At 46.9% G+C, this 23,166-nt stretch overlaps 1 protein-coding gene across 2 annotated transcripts in view; it reads left to right on the forward strand.

Annotated features, from left to right (window-relative positions):
* Window positions 1-23,166, forward strand: part of ZNF385C (zinc finger protein 385C) — a 509,180-nt gene that overhangs the window by 446,532 nt on the left and 39,482 nt on the right. For both annotated transcript variants that reach the window (XM_075350020.1, XM_075350021.1), the window contains one exon: window positions 2,055-2,208. In XM_075350020.1, coding sequence (XP_075206135.1) covers window positions 2,055-2,208 — 154 coding nt within the window. The remainder of the gene's footprint in view (window positions 1-2,054; window positions 2,209-23,166) is intronic.

Here is a 23,166-nt window from a genome sequence, read left to right on the forward strand (position 1 = left end):
GTGTTGTCACCTTTTGTTTTGTAGGTTTCCCATTGTTGGTGTGGGTGCTCGGCCACTCATACGTGTATTGGGGGGCGTTCCGTGCGGGAATACGACCGGACGGCCGCCAGTTGGGGGTTCCCAGAGAAAAGGCTACTGTGCGATGGATCGGGGTCAGGGGCATGCTGTGGAGTGAGGTGTTGCCTACCTGGCGCCACCATTCGCAGCTGGACAGAGCACCGGACGTGGTAGTACTACACGCGGGTGGGAATGACCTGGGTCTCCGGGCTTCCAGGGACCTGATACAAGACATAAAATGTGACTGCCTGCGGCTCCTATCTTCCCACCCGGGTCTAGTAATTGTCTGGTCGGATATGGTTGCGCGGCTGACATGGCGGCACGCCAGGTCGGTGGAGGCAGTAAACAGGGCGCGAAGTAAAGTGAATCGGGAGATTGGGCGGTTCATTTCCCGGGTTGGGGGTGTCTCTGTTCGGCACCCGGAGTTGGAAGCGGCGTCCGCCGACTTGTTGCGCCGGGACGGGGTCCATTTAAATTCGGTGGGAAATGATATTTGGGCCTTAGGGCTGATGGAGGGGCTTGAGAAGGCTTTGTTGGTGTGGGAGGACTCGCGCGCACAAGGGGTCATGCGAGCTCGCGGTGGCGGAAAGGAGGGGGGTGTCTGAAGGTGGGGGTTTGCACAGAGGAGAGGACGGAACCCAGTGCCGGAGCGGGTTACCTCTAGCGGTGCAATTGTTTGGTAAACGGGTCCTTGCTGGGTTGAGTCTCAGCGGGACGTAGTGGGGGCAACATCTGGCTTGGGCTCTCGAGTCGGTGTGTTGCGGCTGAGGGTCAGGAGACAGGCTGATGTTGCAAAGAACATTTTGGTTAACCTTCAGGTACCCCCCCCTTCCTTTTCGGGTTCTTCAATGAAGAGTTGTATTGTTACATGGCTGATGTTTATGTTATGAATAAATGGGGCTGCTGTGGCCTTTATATTCCAACGTCACACAGTGTTTGTGTTTATTTTAGATAAGAACCCTAGGGGGTAGGGTGTTGTTGGGGAAGGTCACAGGCCTTCAGTCAGACATTCCGGAGTCAAGAAAGAGCCCGGACTGCTGACCCGAAGGGGCTTAAGGGAGGGCTACATGACTAGGAGGGATGCCAGGCCATAGGGTTAATAAGGGGTTAATGGAGAAAGTCAGTTTGGGCGCGAAATTTGGGGGTGGTGCTAAGGGGCAGTTAGGATCAGGGGTCAGTGTGATTGGTCAGGGGGTGGTGGCTATTGGGGGTCGTATATAGGGCAGGTCAGAGGGGGGTGGGCCATTCCTACCTGGACGTGACTGGAATCGTTCCCGCCCGCCCGCCCTAATTGTGGATTCGACATCGATGAAGAAAAGAAGGAAGATCGTATTTGTCGCAGCGGCGGAAAGGAGGGGGGTGTCTGAAGGTGGGGGTTTGCACAGAGGAGAGGACGGAACCCAGTGCCGGAGCGGGTTACCTCTAGCGGTGCAATTATTTGGTAAACGGGTCCTTGCTGGGTTGAGTCTCAGCGGGACGTAGTGGGGGCAACATCTGGCTTGGGCTCTCGAGTCGGTGTGTTGCGGCTGAGGGTCAGGAGACAGGCTGATGTTGCAAAGAACATTTTGGTTAACCTTCAGGTACCCCCCCCTTCCTTTTCGGGTTCTTCAATGAAGAGTTGTATTGTTACATGGCTGATGTTTATGTTATGAATAAATGGGGCTGCTGTGGCCTTTATATTCCAACGTCACACAGTGTTTGTGTTTATTTTAGATAAGAACCCTAGGGGGTAGGGTGTTGTTGGGGAAGGTCACAGGCCTTCAGTCAGACATTCCGGAGTCATGTATATTATAATGTAGTGCATTTATTAGAGTTTCAGACACTGGTTACCTAATATTCTATGGTGATTCCTCTGAAGCTAGGTTTATTATTTCTAAAAATACTTTACTGTACTGAAGAGAACACTGTGAAATGTTCCTACTAAGCAGAAGTTCTGAAGAGGATAATTCAAGCGGCAGTCAGTAATCACCATGTCTCTCTGATCTTCTGCCTCGCAGAACCAAGCTGAAGCTCATTACAAGGGTCACAAACATGCAAGGAAGCTCAGAGCCTTAGAGAATGCAAGGCACAAGCACAAGCAGCATGGTAGCCGAGAAAGGACAGCACTGCCTCCAGTGGACAGCAAAAGAAACACAGATCCTCTCACCGAAAGTAAGATTTTCTCTTTTGCACCTCTACATACCTTCTTTTGCATTTTTGTTGTTTTAATGATGAATAATTCTGAAATTGAATTGCCATAACTGCAGACTGTAGACCAATATAAATAACTTACCGCCCTTATTATTATTCACCTTACCCACTTAAATACTACATTCAAAGAATTAGGTGGCATAAAAGGTGTGTGTGTGTGTGTGTGTGTATGTGTATGTGTGTATGTGTGTGTGTGTGTGTGTATGTGTGTGTGTGTGTGTGTGTGTGTGTGTGTGTATGTGTGTGTGTGTGTATGTGTGTATATATATATATATACAGTCATATATCACAGTCAAGTTTGGGCACCCCTATTAATGTTAACCTTTTTTCTTTATAACAATTTGGGTTTTTGCAACAGCTATTTCAGTTTCATATATCTAATAACTGATGGACTGAGTAATATTTCTGGATTGAAATGAGGTTTATTGTACTAACAGAAAATGTGCAATCCGCATTTAAACAAAATTTGACCGGTGCAAAAGTACGGGCACCCTTATCAATTTCTTGATTTGAACACTCCTAACTACTTTTTACTGACTTACTAAAGCACTAAATTGGTTTTGTAACCTCATTGAGCTTTGAACTTCATAGGCAGGTGTATCCAATCATGAGAAAAGGTATTTAAGATGGCCACTTGCAAGTTGTTCTCCTATTTGAATCTCCTATGAAGAGTGGCATCATAGGCTCCTCAAAACAACTTTCAAATGATCTGAAAACAAAGATTATTCAACATAGTTGTTCAGGGAAGGATACAAAAAATTGTCTCAGAGATTTAAAGTGTCAGTTTCCACTGTGAGGAACATAGTAAGGAAATGGAAGAACACAGGTACAGTTCTTGTTAAGCCCAGAAGTGGCAGGCCAAGAAAAATATCAGAAAGACAGAGAAGAATGGTGAGAACAGTCAAGGACAATCAGGGCCGGATTATAGGCGGGGCAGGCGGGGCTTCAGCCCCGGGGCCCCCACCATAAGAGCTTCCAAGGGGGCCCCCACCACCAGGGCCATACTTGCCACCCGTCAGCAATTTTTTTTTTTTCTTCACACCCTCTCCCCCTCCGTAAAGACAGTCTAATACATCAGCTGTGTTTTCGGGGGGGGGAGGTGTGCACACCTACATTTATTTGTATCTGCGTCTCTAAGACGCAAAAACAAACTGCGGGCGCAGGACGCTGATTGACCCCGGAAGTAGTTTGTACTTCCGGGGTCAGAGGTATGCCTGCTCCCTGCTCTGCTGCGGGGTCCAATGCCGCGGCCGTCACAGCAGGATGCCGCCCAGGCCGCGGATGAGAAGACCGGCACCGCGGCCGCAGATGAGAAGACCGGCGCCGCGGATGAGAAGACCGGCACCGCGGCCGCGGATGAGAAGACCGGCGCCGCGGATGAGAAGACCGGCGCCGCGGATGAGAAGACCGGCGCCGCGGCCGCGGATGAGAAGACCGGCGCCGCGGATGAGAAGACCGGCGCCGCGGATGAGAAGACCGGCGCCACGGCCGCGGATGAGAAGACCGGCGCCGCGGATGAGAAGACCGGCGCCGCGGATGAGAAGACCGGCGCCGCGGCCGCGGATGAGAAGACCGGCGCCGCGGCCAGGAGAGGAGACTCACCGGAGCAGGAGGATGGCCGCGGCACCGGAACAGCAGCAGGAGGACGGCGGCCTATACCGGAGTAGCAGGAGGATGGCATCAGAGCAGGTAAGGGCAGAGCTGAAGAAAGATGTGTGGTGTGTGAAGCAGAGCTGTGTGTGTGTGAAGCAGAGCTGTGTGTGTGTGTGAAGCAGGGCTGTGTGTGTGTGTGAAGCAGAGCTGTGTGTGTGTGTGTGTGTGAAGCAGAGCTGTGTGTGTGTGAAGCAGAGCTGTGTGTGTGTGTAGCAGAGCTGTGTGTGTGTGAAGCAGAGCTGAAGAAAGATGTGTAGTGTGAAGCAGATGTGTGTGTGTGTGTGAAGCAGAGCTGAAGAAAGATGTGTGGTGTGAAGCAGAGCTTTGTGTGAAGCAGAGCTGTGTGTGTGTGTGAAGCAGAGCTGTGTGTGTGTGTGTGAAGCAGAGCTGTGTGTGTGTGTGTGTGTGTGTGTGTGTGAAGCAGAGCTGTGTGTGTGTGTGTGTGTGTGTGTGAAACAGAGGTGTGTGTGTGTGAAGCAGAGCTGAAAAAAGATGTGTGTGTGAAGCAGAGCTGTGTGTGTGAAGCAGAGCTGTGTGTGTGTGAAGCAGAGCTGTGTGTGTGTGTGAAGCAGAGCTGTGTGTGTGAAGCAGAGCTGTGTGTGTGTGTGAAGCAGAGCTGTGTGTGTGTGTGTGAAGCAGAGCTGTGTGTGTGTGAAGCAGAGCTGTGTGTGTGTGTGAAGCAGAGCTGTGTGTGTGTGAAGCAGAGCTGTGTGTGTGTGAAGCAGAGCTGTGTGTGTGTGTGAAGCAGAGCTGTGTGTGTGTGAAGCAGAGCTGTGTGTGTGTGTGTGTGTGTGTGTGTGTGTGTGTGAAGCAGAGCTCTGTGTGTGAAGCAGAGCTCTGTGTGTGTGTGTGAAGCAGAGCTCTGTGTGTGTGTGTGTGTTTGTGAAGCAGAGCTGTGTGTGTGTGTGTGTGAAGCAGAGCTGTGTGTGTGTGTGTGTGTGTGAAGCAGAGCTGTGTGTGTGTGTAGCAGAGCTGTGTGTGTGTGAAGCAGAGCTGTGTGTGTGTGTGTAGCAGAGTGTGTGTGTGTAGCAGAGTGTGTGTGTGTAGCAGAGTGTGTGTGTGTGTAGCAGAGTGTGTGTGTGTGTGTAGCAGAGTGTGTGTGTGTGTAGCAGAGTGAGTGTGTGTGTGTGTAGCAGAGTGAGTGTGTGTGTGTGTGTGTAGCAGAGTGTGTGTGTGTGTGTAGCAGAGTGTGTGTGTGTGTGTGTGTGTGTAGCAGAGTGTGTGTGTGTGTAGCAGAGTGTGTGTGTGTGTAGCAGAGTGTGTGTGTGAGAAGCAGAGCTGTGTGAGAAGCAGAGCTGTGTGTGAAGCAGAGCTGTGTGTGTGAGAAGCAGAGCTGTGTGTGAAGCAGAGCTGTGTGTGTGTGTGTGTGTGTGTGTGAAGCAGAGCTGTGTGTGTGAAGCAGCTGTGTGTGTGTGTGTGTGTGTGTGTGTGAAGCAGAGCTGTGTGTGTGTGAAGCAGAGCTGTGTGTGTGTGAAGCAGAGCTGTGTGTGTGTGTGAAGCAGAGCTGTGTGTGTGTGTGAAGCAGAGCTGTGTGTGTGTGAAGCACAGCTGTGTGTGTGTGTGTGTGTGTGAAGCAGAGCTGTGTGTGTGTGTGAAGCAGAGCTGTGTGTGTGTGTGTGTGTGAAGAGGAGCTGTGTGTGTGTGTGTAGCAGAGCTGTGTGTGTGTGTAGCAGAGCTGAAGAAAGATGTGTAGTGTGAAGCAGGTCTGTGTGTGTGTGTGAAGCAGAGCTGAAGAAAGATGTGTGGTGTGAAGCAGAGCTGTGTGTGAAGCAGAGCTGTGTGTGTGTGTGAAGCAGAGCTGTGTGTGTGTGTGTGTGTGTGTGTGAAGCAGAGCTCTGTGTGTGTGTGTGTGAAGCAGAGCTCTGTGTGTGTGTGTGTGTGTGTGTGAAGCAGAGCTGTGTGTGTGTGAAGCAGAGCTGTGTGTGTGTGTGTGTGTGTGTGTGTGTGTAGCAGAGCTGTGTGTGTGTAGCAGAGCTGTGTGTGTGTGAAGCAGAGCTGTGTGTGTGTGAAGCAGAGCTGTGTGTGTGTGTGTAGCAGAGTGTGTGTGTGTAGCAGAGTGTGTGTGTGAGAAGCAGAGCTGTGTGTGAAGCAGAGCTGTGTGTGTGTGTGTGAAGCAGAGCTGTGTGTGTGAAGCAGCTGTGTGTGTGTGTGAAGCAGAGCTGTGTGTGTGTAGCAGAGCTGTGTGTGTAGCAGAGCTGTGTGTGTGTGTGAAGCAGAGCTGTGTGTGTATATATGAATCAGAGCAGTCAGTGCAGCACCCCAGAGCGCTAAGCCACCCATCCCAGTAATGTGTATGCCACCAGAGCTGTTTGCCACTCCAGCAATATCTATGCCCCCCAGTAACGTCTATGCCCCCTGCCCCTCCTGTAATGTATATATTGTAGGCCCTAGCCCCTCCTGTGATGTATATACAGCAGTGCTGTGTCAGTGTGCATGGTGTGCAGTCATGTTAGTGATGGCCATCATGCAACACAGCCACATATCCTGGAGGACCTGGACGGAAACAAGCGGGGGAGGTGAGTGAGGCTGCTTGTGACTTCTCCATATTAACACCTTTAATGCGTCTGTGTCTGCATGTGTGTCAGTGTATATGACTGTGCATATATTTGTCTGTTTAAATGTATTTTTGTGAATTTGTCTTCAAATATGTATATGTACGTATGCCTGTATATGTATGTGCGTGTCTGTGTGTGGATGGGGCCCACTAAGACTCAACCGGGGACCACAAAAACCTGGAGCCGGCCCTGGCTGCCTTAACATTGGGATGAATAAAAAAATATGTGAGCAACTCTACTTTCTGTGTATAAGTGACAGCTGTGAGTTATCCTGGACTGTATCTGTATTGTACTGTGTATAAGTGACGGCTGTGAGTGATCCTGGACTGTATCTGTATTGTACTGTGTATAAGTGGCGGCTGTGAGTGATTCTGGACTGTATCTGTATTGTACTGTGTGTGTATAAATGACAGCTGTGAGTGATCTTGGACTGTATCTGTATTGTACTGTGTGTGTATAAGTGACAGCTGTGAGTGATCCTGGACTGTATCTGTATTGTACTGTGTGTGTATGGGTGACAGCTGTGAGTGATCCTGGACTGTATCTGTATTGTACTGTGTGTATATGTGACGGCTGTGAGTGATCCTGGACTGTATCTGTATTGTACTGTGTGTATAAGTGACGGCTGTGAGTGATCCTGGACTGTGTCTGTATTGTACTGTGTGTATAAGTGACAGCTGTGAGTGATCCTGGACTGTATTTGTACTGTAAATCTGAATGTGGCAGAACAGGAGAAGATAAATGTTCATTAAATTTATATCTAAATGCTACAGTTCGCGCTCTACTGTTATGGCTAAAAATGTTAACGTTTATGGGGCCCCCACCAGATTTTCTGCCCAGGGGCCCCCACCAACCTTAATCCGGCCCTGAGGACAATCCACAGTCCACCTCCAAAGACCTGCAGCATCATCTTGCTGCAGATGGTGTCAATGTGCATCGGTCAACAATACATAATACTTATATCACCACATTAAACATCTGAAGAGACAACTTAAAAGATGTGTAGCAGTTAAAGTAACAAAATGTTACTGATTAGGTTTCTTTAAAGGAACCTGTCATCAGAACTTTATATTTCAAAATAATGGCATGTACCGTGACAAGCAAAAGGGTAATAATAATAATAATAATCTTTATTTCTATAGCGCCAACATATTCCGCAGCGCTTTACAATTCAGGAGGCTCATATACATATACATATCATATACATAAACATATACAAACAAGTAACAATTATAGAAGATACAATATTTAAAGGGAAAAAAGGCAACCTTGGTCGTGAGAGCTTACAATCTACAATGAGATGGGGGGGAGGGGCAAGGTACAAGTGTTTATTTACAATAACAATCCAGCCATCTCAAGGAAGGGGGGATAGCTGGATTGTTATTGTAAATAAGCACTTGTACCTTGCCCCTCCCCCATCTCATTGTAGATTGTAAGCTCTCACGAGTAGGGTTGCCTTTTTTCCCTTTAAGTATTGTATCTTCTATAATTGTTACTTGTTTGTATATGTTTATGTATATGATGTTTTGAACTTTTGACTTTCAGGCTCCATATCCCACCATCCACTACAGCTTTGAGCGTGAGACTACCTTCATTTTATAGACAATCATTTTGGCTATCTCATTCATAAATTTAATTTGCAACTATTTAGCATATGATTAGTTATCTTGTCATGTTAGTGCATTGTTACTGTTTTGCTCCTCGTGTTTAATTTTTTTTTCTTCCTGTATACTACAAATTACAACCTGTTCTCACATTCCCTACTAGCTCAGTGGTTTATTAGATTGTTTCCCAAGTAAAAAGTCACTGGTTAGAATTGACGAGCAACCATGGAGAAGATTTCCCTAGAAAAGAGAAATAGCATCATCCAGCTCATCAATAGCGGTCTCTTGGCCAAGACAATTGACAAACTGCATCATGTGAGTGCCATGATAGTTAGAAGAATACAAAATGAAGTCTGTCCATCCATTCAAAAGCCAAGAGGTGGACACCTAGGTAAAATATCAGAGTCAACAAGTCGGCTTATAACAAGGTCTATCTGTTCTGGTGCAGCAAACATGTCAGTGAAGTTGGCTCATATGATTTGTAATAGCGAGATGATATACGTCCATGCAAGTGCAGTGGGTGAGCAGACCCCTGCAAAAGGGAACATAGTTAACCCGGAAATGTTATTAATAAAAATGTTTTATTTGTATGTGCATGTGTATTGTGTTAGGGTACCCCTAGTGGCCGGGTGGGACGGCTGTCACCACAGTGGGGAGGAGGAGCCGGCAGAGACAAGGGGAGGAGAGAGCAAGGGTGTGAGGGAAAGATTAGATCAAGGGAGCAGTCGTCTCGGGGACAGGAGCGGAGCAGCAGAGCCGGGGCAGAGTGTGGGAGCTGGAAATCAGGGAAGCCGGTGAGAAAAGGAGCAGGCGGAACCTCATAGTGTGAAGCAGTCCGGTGTGGGTCCGGGCTGTGGGTAGCCAGAAGTGGGAGCCGGGCGAAGTGGAGTAGTCAGGCACATCCCCACTGGAGGGGACGCAAGGACAGGCTTCCCCCAGCTAAGAAAGCGTATCATCACCTTTATTGCTTTGTTTGGGACTTTGTGAAGAATAAAAGAATGTTTGTTCATTGCATCGAACCCTGCCTGAAGAGTGTTTGTGCGCCGGATAACATCTGCATCACCACCACACTCTGCCCCACCAAGTCATCTCCTGTCCCCATAGTGACGGTGGAACCAGGGGTAAGCCTGATTGCAAGGGCCACGACTACAAGGCCAGAGGCACCCCTGGCACCCCGTTACATGTGGCGTAGTCGGCAGGATGCGATTCCCCTGCCAGGAACCCAGGAGGCTGGAGATCGGGTCGTGCCTGAAGCACAGGATCCGGACCGTGATACAGGATTTCCAGTCCCGTGGTGGGGAGAGAACCTAGTGCCCGTGGCGTTGGACCGGGTACAAGATGGCGGCAAGGAGGCCGTTATCTGTGAGGAAGAAAAGGCGCGGAAAATTGGCGCCGAAAGAAGAGCCTGGGGCTGGCCGGTGCCGAAGAGAAAGCATGGAGTACTCCGCCCAAAGAGGGGAGGCGCCAGCTCCAGGGCACGGAAGAAGAAAAAGAAGTACCTCAGCGGAGGAGTCAAGATGATGCGTGGGGATGGGGGTGGAGTCTGTTTAAGAGCGGGAAACGAGGACCCGCCTCCACTCTACCCAGTCTCAGCATTGACACCGCCGCCGTTACCAGCAAGATTGTCAGGGGCAGCGACGCCTTCACCACCGAGAGGAGCTGCAGCAGCTGCGCCTGTGGAGCCACCCTACGCCCCTGCGTCCTTCCAGAGGATCCGTCAGCAGCCGGGACAATCCCTGGGGGCATACATCCAGGCCCAAGCGGAGGAATGGAAGAGGGCCTGGCCCCCAGAGTAAGTCACCACTGCTGATCTGTTGTTTAAGTCCGGCGCCGTTTAGCCGGCAGAAGTTCTTTTAAAGTTTCACGGGACGAGCTCCCTTCTGTGTGTTTGTACGGGCAGTCGCCCCATCTAAGACCGGGAGCGCTGTTGCCAAGCCTCCGGGCGCCCATCTAAGACCGGGAGCGCTGTTGAGCCTCCGGGCGCTAGTTGAAAGAAGGACCGGGAGCGCTGCAGAAACCGCCGGACGCGGGACTGGTGGCCGTCCAGAGGAGGAGAACTGGGCACACTGGTGGCCGTCCAGAGGAGGAGAGCTGCGCACACTGGTGGCCGTCCAGAGGAGGAGAGCTGCGCGGGACTGGTGGCCGTCCAGAGGAGGAGAACTGGGCACACTGATGGCCGTCCAGAGGAGGAGAGGTGCGCACACTGGTGGCCGTCCAGAGGAGGAGAGCTGCGCACACTGGTGGCCGTCCAGAGGAGGAGAACTGGGCACACTGGAGCCCTCTGTGTGGGTGCTGCGCCTATTGTGGACGGTATTGCAGACTTTACGTACTTCTGTGTGTTTTAAGTAAGAGCCGAGCCGGGAGGCTCGGGTTTTAAGAGGGGAGGTATGCAGTGGGTGAGCAGACCCCTGCAAAAGGGAACATAGTTAACCCGGAAATGTTATTAATAAAAATGTTTTATTTGTATGTGCATGTGTATTGTGTTAGGGTACCCCTAGTGGCCGGGTGGGACGGCTGTCACCACAGTGGGGAGGAGGAGCCGGCAGAGACAAGGGGAGGAGAGAGCAAGGGTGTGAGGGAAAGATTAGATCAAGGGAGCAGTCGTCTCGGGGACAGGAGCGGAGCAGCAGAGCCGGGGCAGAGTGTGGGAGCTGGAAATCAGGGAAGCCGGTGAGAAAAGGAGCAGGCGGAACCTCATAGTGTGAAGCAGTCCGGTGTGGGTCCGGGCTGTGGGTAGCCAGAAGTGGGAGCCGGGCGAAGTGGAGTAGTCAGGCACATCCCCACTGGAGGGGACGCAAGGACAGGCTTCCCCCAGCTAAGAAAGTGTATCATCACCTTTATTGCTTTGTTTGGGACTTTGTGAAGAATAAAAGAATGTTTGTTCATTGCATCGAACCCTGCCTGAAGAGTGTTTGTGCGCCGGATAACATCTGCATCACCACCACACTCTGCCCCACCAAGTCATCTCCTGTCCCCATAGTGACGGTGGAACCAGGGGTAAGCCTGATTGCAAGGGCCACGACTACAAGGCCAGAGGCACCCCTGGCACCCCGTTACACAAGCACCGTGCGACACACGTTACACAAGTCTGGACTGGTGGCTAAAAAAAGGTGGAGAAGCCTCAACTTCAATATCATCATATGAAACATCGGCTTGAGTTGCACAGAAGTATGAAAAGTGGACAGTATAAGATTGGAAAGAGGTGATTTGGATTGATGAGATCAAAGTCAATAAACTAGGCTCTGATGGGTGCACATGGGTCTGGAAGAGACCAGGAAAAAGGGGCCTAACGGATCGAGAAATTTGTCAAGTTCGATGGAGGAAGGCCGATGATATGGGATTATTTCTCAGCCAAAGGCATTGGATACTTGACCTGGATCAATGATGGTCTCGTATATGTGAGTATTCTACAAGACGAGTTACTTCATACACTCGAGTACTATGGAAAAGGACAACATAGTGTTCTAGCAATACAAGAACCCTAAGCATATGTCGAGATTGGTGAAGAAATGGTTCAGTGACAATGAAGTAGATTTGCTGGATTGGTCCCTACAGTCCCAAGACCTCAACCGGATTGAACACTTGTGAGTACAGTTGAAGAAAAAATTGTATACATACACAATTGAGTCAACCACTAGGCACCAACATTGGGAATGTATAGAAGAGAGCTGGGATCAGATTTCAGTTGAGACATGATTGAATATGATCAAGAGCATGCCCAGAGGGATTGAGGCAGTGTTGAAAGCCAAAGGTGGATTTACAAAATACATAAAAAAATACTAAAAATGAAAATTAACATTTTTAGCAGCAAAACAGTAACAATGCAGTGGCATGACAAAAATCTGCATAACTAATCATATGCTAAATAGTTGTAAAATAAATTTATATTTGAAATAGCCAACATGATTGCCTATAAAATGACAGTAGTCTCACACTCTAAACTGTAGTGCAGGGTTGGGGAGCCTGTGGCCAGGAATGACCTTTTCTGCAACCCCCGGGGAGAATCTCAGAGCCCTTTAAACCCAGCATGCAGCATTCAATGCTGAACGCTGCGATGTATACACTGGAGGATTATATGCAAGGACATACTTTGTGGACAGGGAAGCCACGAGATTCACTCCCGTCCCACAGAAGTGGAATGGCTGCGCTAGCGCCACCAGTAATGTTTGTGTACCCAGTGTCCCCATAGCTGTCTGTGCCCCCCAGTGTCCCAGGGCTGTCTGTCCTCCCCCACCATCCCGAAGGATGTCTGTGCCCCCCCTGTGATGTATATACACCCCAGTGATGTCTGTACCCCCAAGTGATGTCTGTACCACCCAGTGATATCTCACAGCCATGTAAACATCCTAGCCCTCTCCTGTGATGTAAATGCCCTCAACATCTCCTGTGTTGTATATGCCCTCAGCGTTTCCTGAGATACAGTACAGACCAAAAGTTTGGACACACCTTCTCATTCAAAGAGTTTTCTTTATTTTTATGACTCTGAAATATGTAGATTCACATTGAAGGCATCAAAACTATGAATTAACACATGTGGAATTAAATACTTAGCAAAAAAGTGTGAAACAACTGAAAATATGTCTTATATTCTAGATTCTTCAAAGTAGCCACCTTTTGCTTTGATTACTGCTTTGCACACTCTTTGCATTCTCTTGATGAGCTTCAAGAGGTAGTCACCGGAAATGGTTTTCATTTCACAGGTATGCCCTGTCAGGTTTAATAAGTGGGATTTCTTCGATTATAAATGGGGTTGGGACCATCAGTTGAATTGTGCAGAAGTCTGTCGCATACACAGCTGATAGTCCTACTGAATAGACCGTTAGAAGTAAAGAAAAACGAGTGGCCATCATTACTGTAAGAAATGAAGGTCAGTCAGTACGAAAATTGGGAAAACTTTGAAAGTGTCCCGAAGTGCAGTGGCAAAAACCATCAAATGCTACAAAGAAACTGGCTCACATGAGGACCGCCCCAGGAAAGGAAGACCAAGAGTCACCTCTGCTGCGGAGAATAAGTTTATCCGAGTTACCAACCTCAGAAATCGCAGGTTAACAGCAGCTCAGATTAGACACCAGGTCAATGCCACACAATGCAGACACATCTCTAGAACAACTGTTAAGAGGAGACTTTGTGCAGCAGGCTTTCATGGTAAACTAGCTGCTAGGAAACCACTGCTAAGGACAGACAACAAGAAGAGACTTGTTTGGGCTAAAGAACACAAGGAACGGACATTAGACCAGTGGAAATCTGTGCTTTGGTCTGATGAATCCAAATTTGAGATCTTTGGATCCAACCACCGTGTCTTTGTGCGACGCAGAAAAGGTGAATGGATGGACTCTACATACCTTTTCCCACGGTGAAGCATGGAGGAGGAGGTGTGATGGTGTGGGGGTGCTTTGCTGGTGACACTGTTGGGGATTTATTCAAAATTGAAGGCATACAGAACCAGCATGGCTGCCACAGCATCTTGCAGCGCATGCTAGTCCATCCGGTTTGCGTTTAGTTTCATAGTTTTTAAGGTTGAAGGGAGACTCTAAGTCCATCTAGTTCAACCCGTAGCCTAACATGTTGATCCAGAGGAAGGCAAATAAAACCCCAATGTGTCAAATAAGCTCCAATGGGGAAAAAAATTCCTTCCTGACTCCACATACGGCAATCAGACTAGTTCCCTGGATCAACACCCTGTCATAAAATCTAATATACATAGCTGGTAATATTATATTTTTCAAGAAGGCGTCCAGGCTCTGCTTAAATGTTAGTAGTGAATCACTCATTACAACACCATGCGGCAGAGAGTTCCATAGTTTCACTGCTCATACAGTAAAGAATCCTCGTCTGTGGTTATGATTAAACCTTCTTTCCTCGAGACGTAGCGGATGCTCCCGTGTTCCAGTCACAGGCCTAGGTGTAAAGAGATCTTTGGAAAGGTCTCTGTACTGTCCCCTCATATGTTTATACATTGTGATTAGATCCCCACTAAGCCTTTGTTTTTCCAAACTAAATAACCCCAAGTTTAATAACCTGTCTTGGTGTTGCAGCCCACTCATTCCTCTAATAATCTAGGTCGCTCTTCTATCTACCTGTAAGATTATGCTATTTATAACCTTCTATACTTTTGCTATCAAGAAAAGCATCCATTCCTCTCTTAAATTCATTCAGTGAGTTGGCCATCACCACTTCCTCAGGAAGAGAGTTCCAGAGCCTCACTGTTCTTACTGTGAAGAACCCTCTTCTATGCTGATGTAGGAATTTTCTTTCCTCCAATCGAAGAGAATGCCCCCTTGTTCTTGTCATAGTCCTTGGTACAAACAGATCATGGGAGAGATCTCTATATGGCCCTCTGATATATTTGTACATATTTATTAGGTCTCCCCTAAGTCTTCTCTTTTCTAGAGTAAATAGACCTAATTTTGATAACCTTTCCGTGTATTGTAATGCACCCACTCCATTTATTATTTTAGTAGCCCGCCTCTGAACCCTTTCAAGTTCAGTACTGTCTTTCTTGAGCACCGGTGCCCAAAATTGCACACAATACTCCAAGTGTGGTCTGACGAGTGATTTGTACAGAGGGAGAATGATGTTTTCATCTCGTGCCCCCAGACCTCTTCTAATGCATCCCATCACCCTATTTGCTTTGGTGGCTGCTGCCTGACACTGGGCACTCCAATTTAGATTCTTATTGACTAAGATGCCTTAAGTCTTTTTCCATGTCTGATTTCCCCAGCGGTTTCCCATTTAGTAAGTAATCGTAGCATCTGTTTCTCCTTCCCATGTGCATAACCTTACACTTATCTGTGTTAAACCTCATTTGCCATTTTTCAGCCCAATTCTCTAATTTACTCAAATCCATCTGTAGTTGCAAACTGTCCTCCTTTGTGTTAACTACCTTACATAGTTTTGTATCATCTGCAAATACTGATATTTTACTCTGTAAACCATCCACCAGATCATTAATAAATATATTAAATAGTAGGGGGCCCAATACAGACCCCTGTGGCACCCTACTATTAACCCTGGCCCAATCTCAGTATGCGCCATTAATAACCACTCTTTGTTTTCTACCACTAAGCCAGCTACCTACCCATCTACACACATTTTCCCTGAGCCCAAGCTTTCTCATTTTACTTAGCAGTCTTTTATGTGGGACAGTGTCAAATGCTTTACCGAAGTCGAGATAAATGACATCCAATGATTCTCCTCGGTCCATGTGAGAGCTTACATCCTCATAGAAGCTGATCAGGTTAGTTTGACAGGAGCAATCCTTCATAAATCCATGTTGATATGGAGTTAAACAATTAACATTGAGACATTCCATAATAGTATCCCTTAAAAACCCTTCAAACATTTTACCCACAACAGATGTTAAGCTTACCGGCCTATAGTTTCCAGGTTCCCTTTTACACCCTTTTTTGAATATTGGTACCACATTTGCTAGCCGCAAATCCAGTGGAACAGACCCAGTTTCTATAGAGTCTTTAAATATAAGGAATAGAGGCCTGTCTATCACATTACTTAACTCCCTTAATACCCGAGGGTGAATGCTATCAGGGCCTGGTGATTTGTCAATTTTAATGTTACTAAGTCGGTTCTGCACTTCTTCCTGGGTTAGGCAGGTCATACTTAATGAAGCGTTTACATGATCACTCTGCATTTCCCGTGGCATATGCTTTTCCTGTGTGAACACAGTTGAGAAAAAAGTATTTAAAACATTTGCTTTTCCCACATCGCTTTCTATGATTTTACCCTCATTATTCTTTAAAGGGCCAACACCATCAATTTTAATCTTTTTTCTGTTTATATAATTAAAGAATAGTTTGTGATTTGTTTTGCTTTCCTTAGCAATGAGTCTCTCAGTTTCTACTTTTGCTAAATGTATTTGTTTTTTACACATTTTATTTTTTTCTCTATATATTTTTAATGCTTCTTCGCTGCCTTCTTGTTTTAGCTTTTTAAATGCCTTTTACTTATTATTCATTGCCCCTTTTACATCCTTATTTAGCCACATTGGTTTTCTCCTGTTCCTAGCCCTTTTATTTCCGTATGGTATGGCTCGCTCGCAATGGGTGCTTAATACCGATTTAAAAATTTCCCACTTATTTTCTGTGCTCCCATTTTTGAGGACATTGTCCCAATCAATTTGGCGAAGGTCTTCTCTAAGCTGATCAAACTTTGCTTTCCTGAAATTCAGCGTTTTTGTAACCCCCCTCCAAGGCACCTTACTGAAGGACAAGTGGAATTGTATTATATTGTGGTCACTATTCCCTAGGTGCCCATCCACTCGTACGTCTGTTATTCTATCTGGCCTGTTGCTTAAAATTAAGTCCAGAAGGGCTGCCCCTCTAGTTGGGCCCGGCACAAGTTGGGACAGATAATTATCCTTAGTTACTGACAGAAGCCGATTTCCTTTCTGAGATACGCAGGTTTCAGTTTCCCAGTCTATATCGGGGTAGTTGAAGTCCCCCATAATAATCACCTCATTGTGATTTGCTGCTTTGTCTATTTGTTTCAATAATACATTTTCAGTGGTTTCTGTTATATTTGGTGGCTTATAACAAACCCCTATGAGGATTTTATTAGTTTTCCCTCCTTGTATCTCTACCCATAGAGACTCCACCTCTTCATTTCCCTCTTGAATATCTTCTCTTAGTCTGGGCTTTAAACTGGACTTTATATATAGACAGACTCCACCCCCTTTCCTTTTTTTACGATCCCTCCTAAACAATTCATATCCTTGCAGGTTAGCCGCCCAGTCATAACTGTCATCTAACCATGTCTCAGTTATTCCTACTATGTTGTATTTTTCCTCATACATTACCAGCTCCAGTTCTTCCATCTTATTGGTCAGGCTTCTTGCATTGGTCAGCATGCAGGAAAGAAGTTTTGCTCCCCTTTTCTTAGCTTCCTTCTTAGTGCCCTGTCTTGGGTCCTCTTTACGGCATCTAGTATCCTTGATTAGTTTGTCCTTCTGCTGCATGTTCTTGTCTGCTGTTTTTTCTCCCATCCCCTCTTCTTCTAGTTTAAACCCTCCTGATGAGTGTGGCAAGCCTTCTGGCGAACGTGTGCTTCCCAGGTTTTGTGAGGTGTATCCCGTCTCTTGCGAGAAGTCCATCGTAGAGGTAATTCACTCCATGGTCCAAGAATCCAAATCCTTGCTGCCGGCACCATCGTCATAGCCAGTTGTTCAAATATAATATCCTATTCCATCTTCTGACACCATGGCCATCGACTGGGAGGATTGATGAGAAAACAACCTGTACGTTCCGTTCCTTTATTTTCTTCCCCAGAATTCCCCAGAGTTTAGTTGGACCATCATTTATTTTTCAACAGGACAATAACCTAAACACACCTCCAGACTGTGTAAGGGCTATTTGACTAAGAAGGAGAGTGATGGGGTGCTACGCCAGATGACCTGGCCTCCACAGTCACCAGACCTAACCCAATCGAGATGGTTTGGGGTGAGCTGGACCGCAGAATGATGGCAAAAGGGCCAACAAGTGCTAAGCATCTCTGGGAACTCCTTCAAGACTGTTGGAAGACCATTTCCGGTGACTACCTCTTGAAGCTCATCAAGAAAATGCCAAGAGTGTGCAAAGCAGTAATCAAAGCAAAAGGTGGCTACTTCGAAGAACCTAGAATATAAGACATATTTTCAGTTGTTTCACATTTTTCTGTTAAGTATTTGATTACACATGTGTTAATTCATAGTTTTGATGCCTTCAATGTGAATCTACAATTTTCCGAGTCATGAAAAAATGAAAAAAAAGAAAACTCTTTGAATGAGAAGGTGTGTCCAAACTTTTGGTCTGTACTGTAGATATACCATCGTCTCCTATGATGTAAAGTATATGTCCTTAGTGTTTCCTGAGATATACATACCCGGAGCGTCTCCTCTGAAGAAATGCCTCCTAGCATCTCCTGAGATGTATATGCTCCCAGCATCTCCTGAAATATATATGCACCCAGCGTCTCCTGAGATGTATATGCACCCAGCATCTCCTGAGATGTATATGCACTCAGCGTCTCCTGAGATGTATATACCCCCAACCTCTCCTGTGATGTATATTCCCCCAGCATTTCCTATGTGATGTACCATAATTTTTGTTTCATAAGATGCATCGGATTATAAGATGCACCCCAAATTTAGAGGAAAAAAAAAGAAAAATATGGAGCCCATCTTATAATTCGGTGGTATCTTACCAGGGGAGTGGCAGCGGTGGTGGAGTGGGGTCCCAAGAGGCAGGAGCAGTGAGGGAGTAGGGAAATGGAGCAGTGGGTGTGAGGCAGGAACATTGAGAAACTGTTTGTGAGGTGGGCTTGAAAGAAATGGCATCCGGAGTCAGCGCTTGCGCATATTGAGCTATCGGCTCAATGACGAGCCAAGATCTCATCTGTGCACGTGCCACCTCCAGGCGCAATTTTCCTTGAGTCCGCTGCTGCTAGAATTGTGGGCCGGAAGCCGTATGTGCACAGATGAGATCTTGAGCTGAGAGCTCAATCTGCGCACGCACCAACTCCGGGCACCATTATTTGATGCACCACTTACATTTTCAGGATGGCCCCTGCCTCACCGCCCATAGAGAGCACCAGCACTGCCCAAAGAACAGCACACACCCACGGCAAACAGCATAGCACACAGCCCATAGCATTCTCCCTGCTTTCTGTGACCATTCTCCACCACCCCCCAGTAAGCTACAGTCAGCTTATAAGATGCACCCCTCATTTTCCTCCCAAGTTTTTGGGAGGAAAAGTGCATCTTATAATCCAAAAAATACAGTATATTCATTAGTCCCAGCCAACACAAACCTGGAAAAGCAGTTGTGAGAAGCAGCAAGATCAATATTTCCTAATATCACAGCTGCACCACAGAGAAGCAGCTCCAGCCACCACAGCAGGGATGTGGGGGTGAGCTAATTAGTTGTTTGACAAAACATAGCAAGGTAATTTTCAAGTTGATAATTTTTTTTAGCCCCCAAATGATGGTAGAAATTTCCAAATGTCCCCCAGCAGAAAAAAGGTTTTGCACCCCTTCTGTAGTGGATGGGCAGAAAGCAAACGTTCAATACATTGTTACCCTTTTGCTTGTGAGTGAATAAAAAATGCTTTAATGCTGAGTTATCCTTATAGTGCTGTTATTTTGGAGATATCCTCTGTTGAAATTGTATGGTAATGACATGCAAGTGCAGTAAGGTGGGACATTGCAGTTGTAGCTCCCGTGCCTCTCTTCATATTCCCTGCCCACCGTCTACCCCCTGTTTCTAACTGACGGGAAACTTTTGTCTCAGTGACCTGCTTTCCTCATCAAGAACCCTTGCCAATGATGTCTGTGCCCGGGATGACGCATACGCCAATGGTTCCACTGGGTCTTATGATGTCATGAGTACCTTACAATGCATCGCTACCCAAGGCACTGAAGACGCTAGCAAGAGATCTCAGTAGGGAACAAAGTAATTGAAATATCTGATTTACAAGTTTGAGATCGGAGGCAGGAAATAGGGAGATAGGCAGGAGAGCTGTAAGTGCAATGTCCCACCCCACTGCACTTGCAGGTCATTGGCAATCAATTTCAATGAAATTTCAATAATGGATTTCTCCAGAACATCACAATGGTTTGTACAAGTAAGGCAAGGATTTAATCAGTGTCATAAATGGAATTATGAGTTATATAGATAAAAGGCATGAGGCATTGGATCACTGCCTTCACAGGTAATTTTGAAGGTTATCTAATGGAGACCAGACTTGGACTGTGACAACACACAGGAGTGCAATATCTCCCTGACTTATGGATTATTCATATTCTTGTGTGTTACATATGGAATGCTTGAAGGATGTTCAGTAAGATGACGGGCATATTGTTTCTCTAGGAGATTCCTGGTGAAAAATGTGAGCAGCAGCAAAAATGAGGGAAAACTGGATTACAATCTTACCTCAGCTGAGGGATGAGTGAGGTCTGGGATCTAGTAGCCCTCTTATTAGAATCTGATCTTCCAAATGTCAGCATCAGACCCAAAAGAGAAGCAAAGAGTATTGCAGATCTTTCCATATTTTCTGCAGCGTTCTCCTCCACCAAAAGTACTCAGGGATCAAATTTATTAGTATCTATATTTTATCGCAACAACTGTGTGTATGTCTTTTATTATTCCATCTTTTGTAACCTTTATAAGTATTGTATTTTTTTTGTATGTTAAATCTAAAATTCAGTAAGCTTGTTCCTTGCTGCTCTAAATGTACTCCTAAACTCTGTAGAGGGAGCGTATAGCTTGGTTCTATTACTCTGTATATGCCAGAGTGTAAAAGAGTACCTATCAGGTGCTCATGAAAGCTGGGTGGCGTGTGTGCTAGTGTGTAACCCATTTCAGATGTCTTGTAGGCCTATCAAGTGGTGGCAGCGAAAAGTGTGGTGTGGATGTGAGAACTGGCTTTGGGAAGTGCTTAGCTCAATGTCAGCCTATTGTGGTGAATGAGTGGACAATGTGGGAAGCAGAGTCCCTATTTACAGTAGTAAATAGGAATAACGTTTGGAACACCATTCTAAGTCCGAACTGGGTGCAAAAACCTAAAAAAAACATCACTATGGGGAGATAAGGTATGCACACCAGTGACTATGTAAGGGGAATACATGAAATAGCAGAAACTGCTGTGTGAATACTGACTTGAAAAATCCAATAGCTATATGCAAGAGTGAATATGTGAAAAATGGAATCTGCATTACTGCCATGAACATATGAATCAAGAGAAATTTAGCTACTGAATTGATCAATGCAATAGAGCCCCAACACTACGCCAAAGTATTTCTCTACGTTGGGGTCCCTAGCTTGTGTGTGTCCTCTCATGCAGTTAAAAAACTTACCGTGTATGGGAAGCTGAGACCCAGGCTATTTAGTTCCAAACGTTATTCCTATTTGTTAGTATTTTTTCGTTTGTGAACCCTCCCCAACCACACCTATTGCCAATCCATATCATACGCATAAATAGCCTGGGTCTCAGCTTCCCATACACGGTAAGTTTTTTAACTGCATGAGAGGACACACACAAGCTAGGGACCCCAACGTAGAGAAATACTTTGGCGTAGTGTTGGGGCTCTATTGCATTGATCAATTCAATAGCTAAATTTCTCTTGATTCATATGTTCATGGCAGTAATGCAGATTCCATTTTTCACATTTTCACTCTTGCATATAGCTATTGGATTTTTCAAGTCAGTATTCACACAGCAGTTTCTGCTATTTCATGTATTCCCCTTACATAGTCACTGGTGTGCATACCTTATCTCCCCATACCTATTTACAGTAGTATCCGAGGCATATGTGTCGCAAGCGAGTGGTAGTGATGAATTGGGGGCAGCGGTAGTGGTGTTCCTGACAATCAGCATTAAGGAGCCATACATACATGCTATTATTTTGGTATATACAATCTGTTCTTTAAAGAGAACCTATCACCACAATTTCTACCCCTAAAGCCTGCTTTACACGTTGCAATTTCGCATACGATATCGTATGCGATTTGCAACGCCCCCATCGTATGTGCGGCAAATTCAATTTGTTGAACGTGCCGCACAAACGGTTAACCCCCGTCACACGTACTTACCTTCCATACGACCTCGATGTGGGCGGCGAACGTCCACCTCCTGGAGTGGGAGGGACGTTCGGCGTCACATCGACGTCACGCGGCAGCCAGCCAATAGAAGTGGAGGGGCGGAGCTGAGCGGGACGTAAACATCCTGCCCATCTCCTTCCTTCCGCATTATGGGCCGGGAGCCGCAGGACGTAGGTAAGATCTGTTCATCGCTCCCGGGGTGTCACACACTGTGATGTGTGCTACCCCGGGTACAATGAACAATCTAACGGGCAATTCTAGAGAAAGGTACGATGTGTATGCGATGAACGTTTTAGCGTTCAATCGCAATCGCACGTACCTGTCACACACTGCAATGTACCTTACAATGCCGAATTTGCGTCACTTACGACGTGACCCCGCCGACACATTGTAAGATACATTGCAGTGTGTAAAGCAGGCTTAAACTGTCATCGTTGCATTATATCCAACAATATAAGGTTTCTAAATATGTCCCTGTCTAAACTCTTCTTTCCATGAATCATGTGTCCAGTCCTGGTCTGGTAAAGAGTCATGCAACCATTCATGCTTGATGTACCACAAGACCGGTACATGATTACAAGCCAGCTCGGATGGCATCAGGCACAGATAAAGCAGAGTCTGGAATACCTGGATTCACTTTACTTGTGCTGGATTTGTCCAGGGCTGACTTGTCTTGACCTTATCCAATCTTTGGTATTTCCAGCAATCCATATGTGTCGCGCCTTCAGCGGTCGAACCGCTCGGATCCGGGGTCTGCTGTGGCTCGAGGGTCTCCGGACCTGGGGGCACGCGGTCACTTCAAATGAAAAGGGGGATGTTTACAGGGAATAAGAGTTTGTGACACCACCCGTGGTTCGCGGTAGGTAAGGGGAGTACCGCCGTTGCCGATGGGAGTACCCGCTGAAGATGGAGTGGGGCAGCCTGATGACGTTCCCTCCATGGGTAGGGTAGGCCCCAAGACTCTGGATGGTGGAGGTATAGGGGAGCGCAGTGTAAGTTGGAAGCAGTGGAGGACCGCGTACTCACTCAGGTATTGTTAGTAGTGATGCGACTGCAAAGCAGACTCTGACACAAAGGTGAACTAAGTCTCTGAGTGCCGTTGCCCTCTTGGGGGAGCTCGTCCGGGTGTCCGTCCCCTCTGGTACTGCCGGATGGTCCGGAGCCTGCCTCCGCGCACAATTTAGGAATGTTCTGGTGGCTCGTTGGCTTAAAGCTGTCCGGGTCACTCTCCCTACTTGCTGGTAGTGGAGCTGTGCTCTCAAGGGCTCACGCTTGGGATTTTTGCAGGCTGCATAGATTGGAAAGCCCTATCCCTCTCCTTGCGCTAGTGCCCTTGATCTCTGAGCTTCTTGGGGACAGTTTGTGAAGACACTATCCTCCACAGGCTAATTGCTGGGTTGCCTGAAGCTACTTCCCGACCTAGGGTCCTGTACCCAGCCGTGCTTTCGGTCCCGGACCGGTTATTAGGCTTGAGATGCTGACCGTCCTCCAAGACCAGGTCTAGGCACCCAGCCTCAA

The sequence above is a fragment of the Anomaloglossus baeobatrachus genome, chromosome 5 (assembly GCF_048569485.1).
Source record: "Anomaloglossus baeobatrachus isolate aAnoBae1 chromosome 5, aAnoBae1.hap1, whole genome shotgun sequence".
Lineage (NCBI taxonomy): Eukaryota > Metazoa > Chordata > Amphibia > Anura > Aromobatidae > Anomaloglossus > Anomaloglossus baeobatrachus.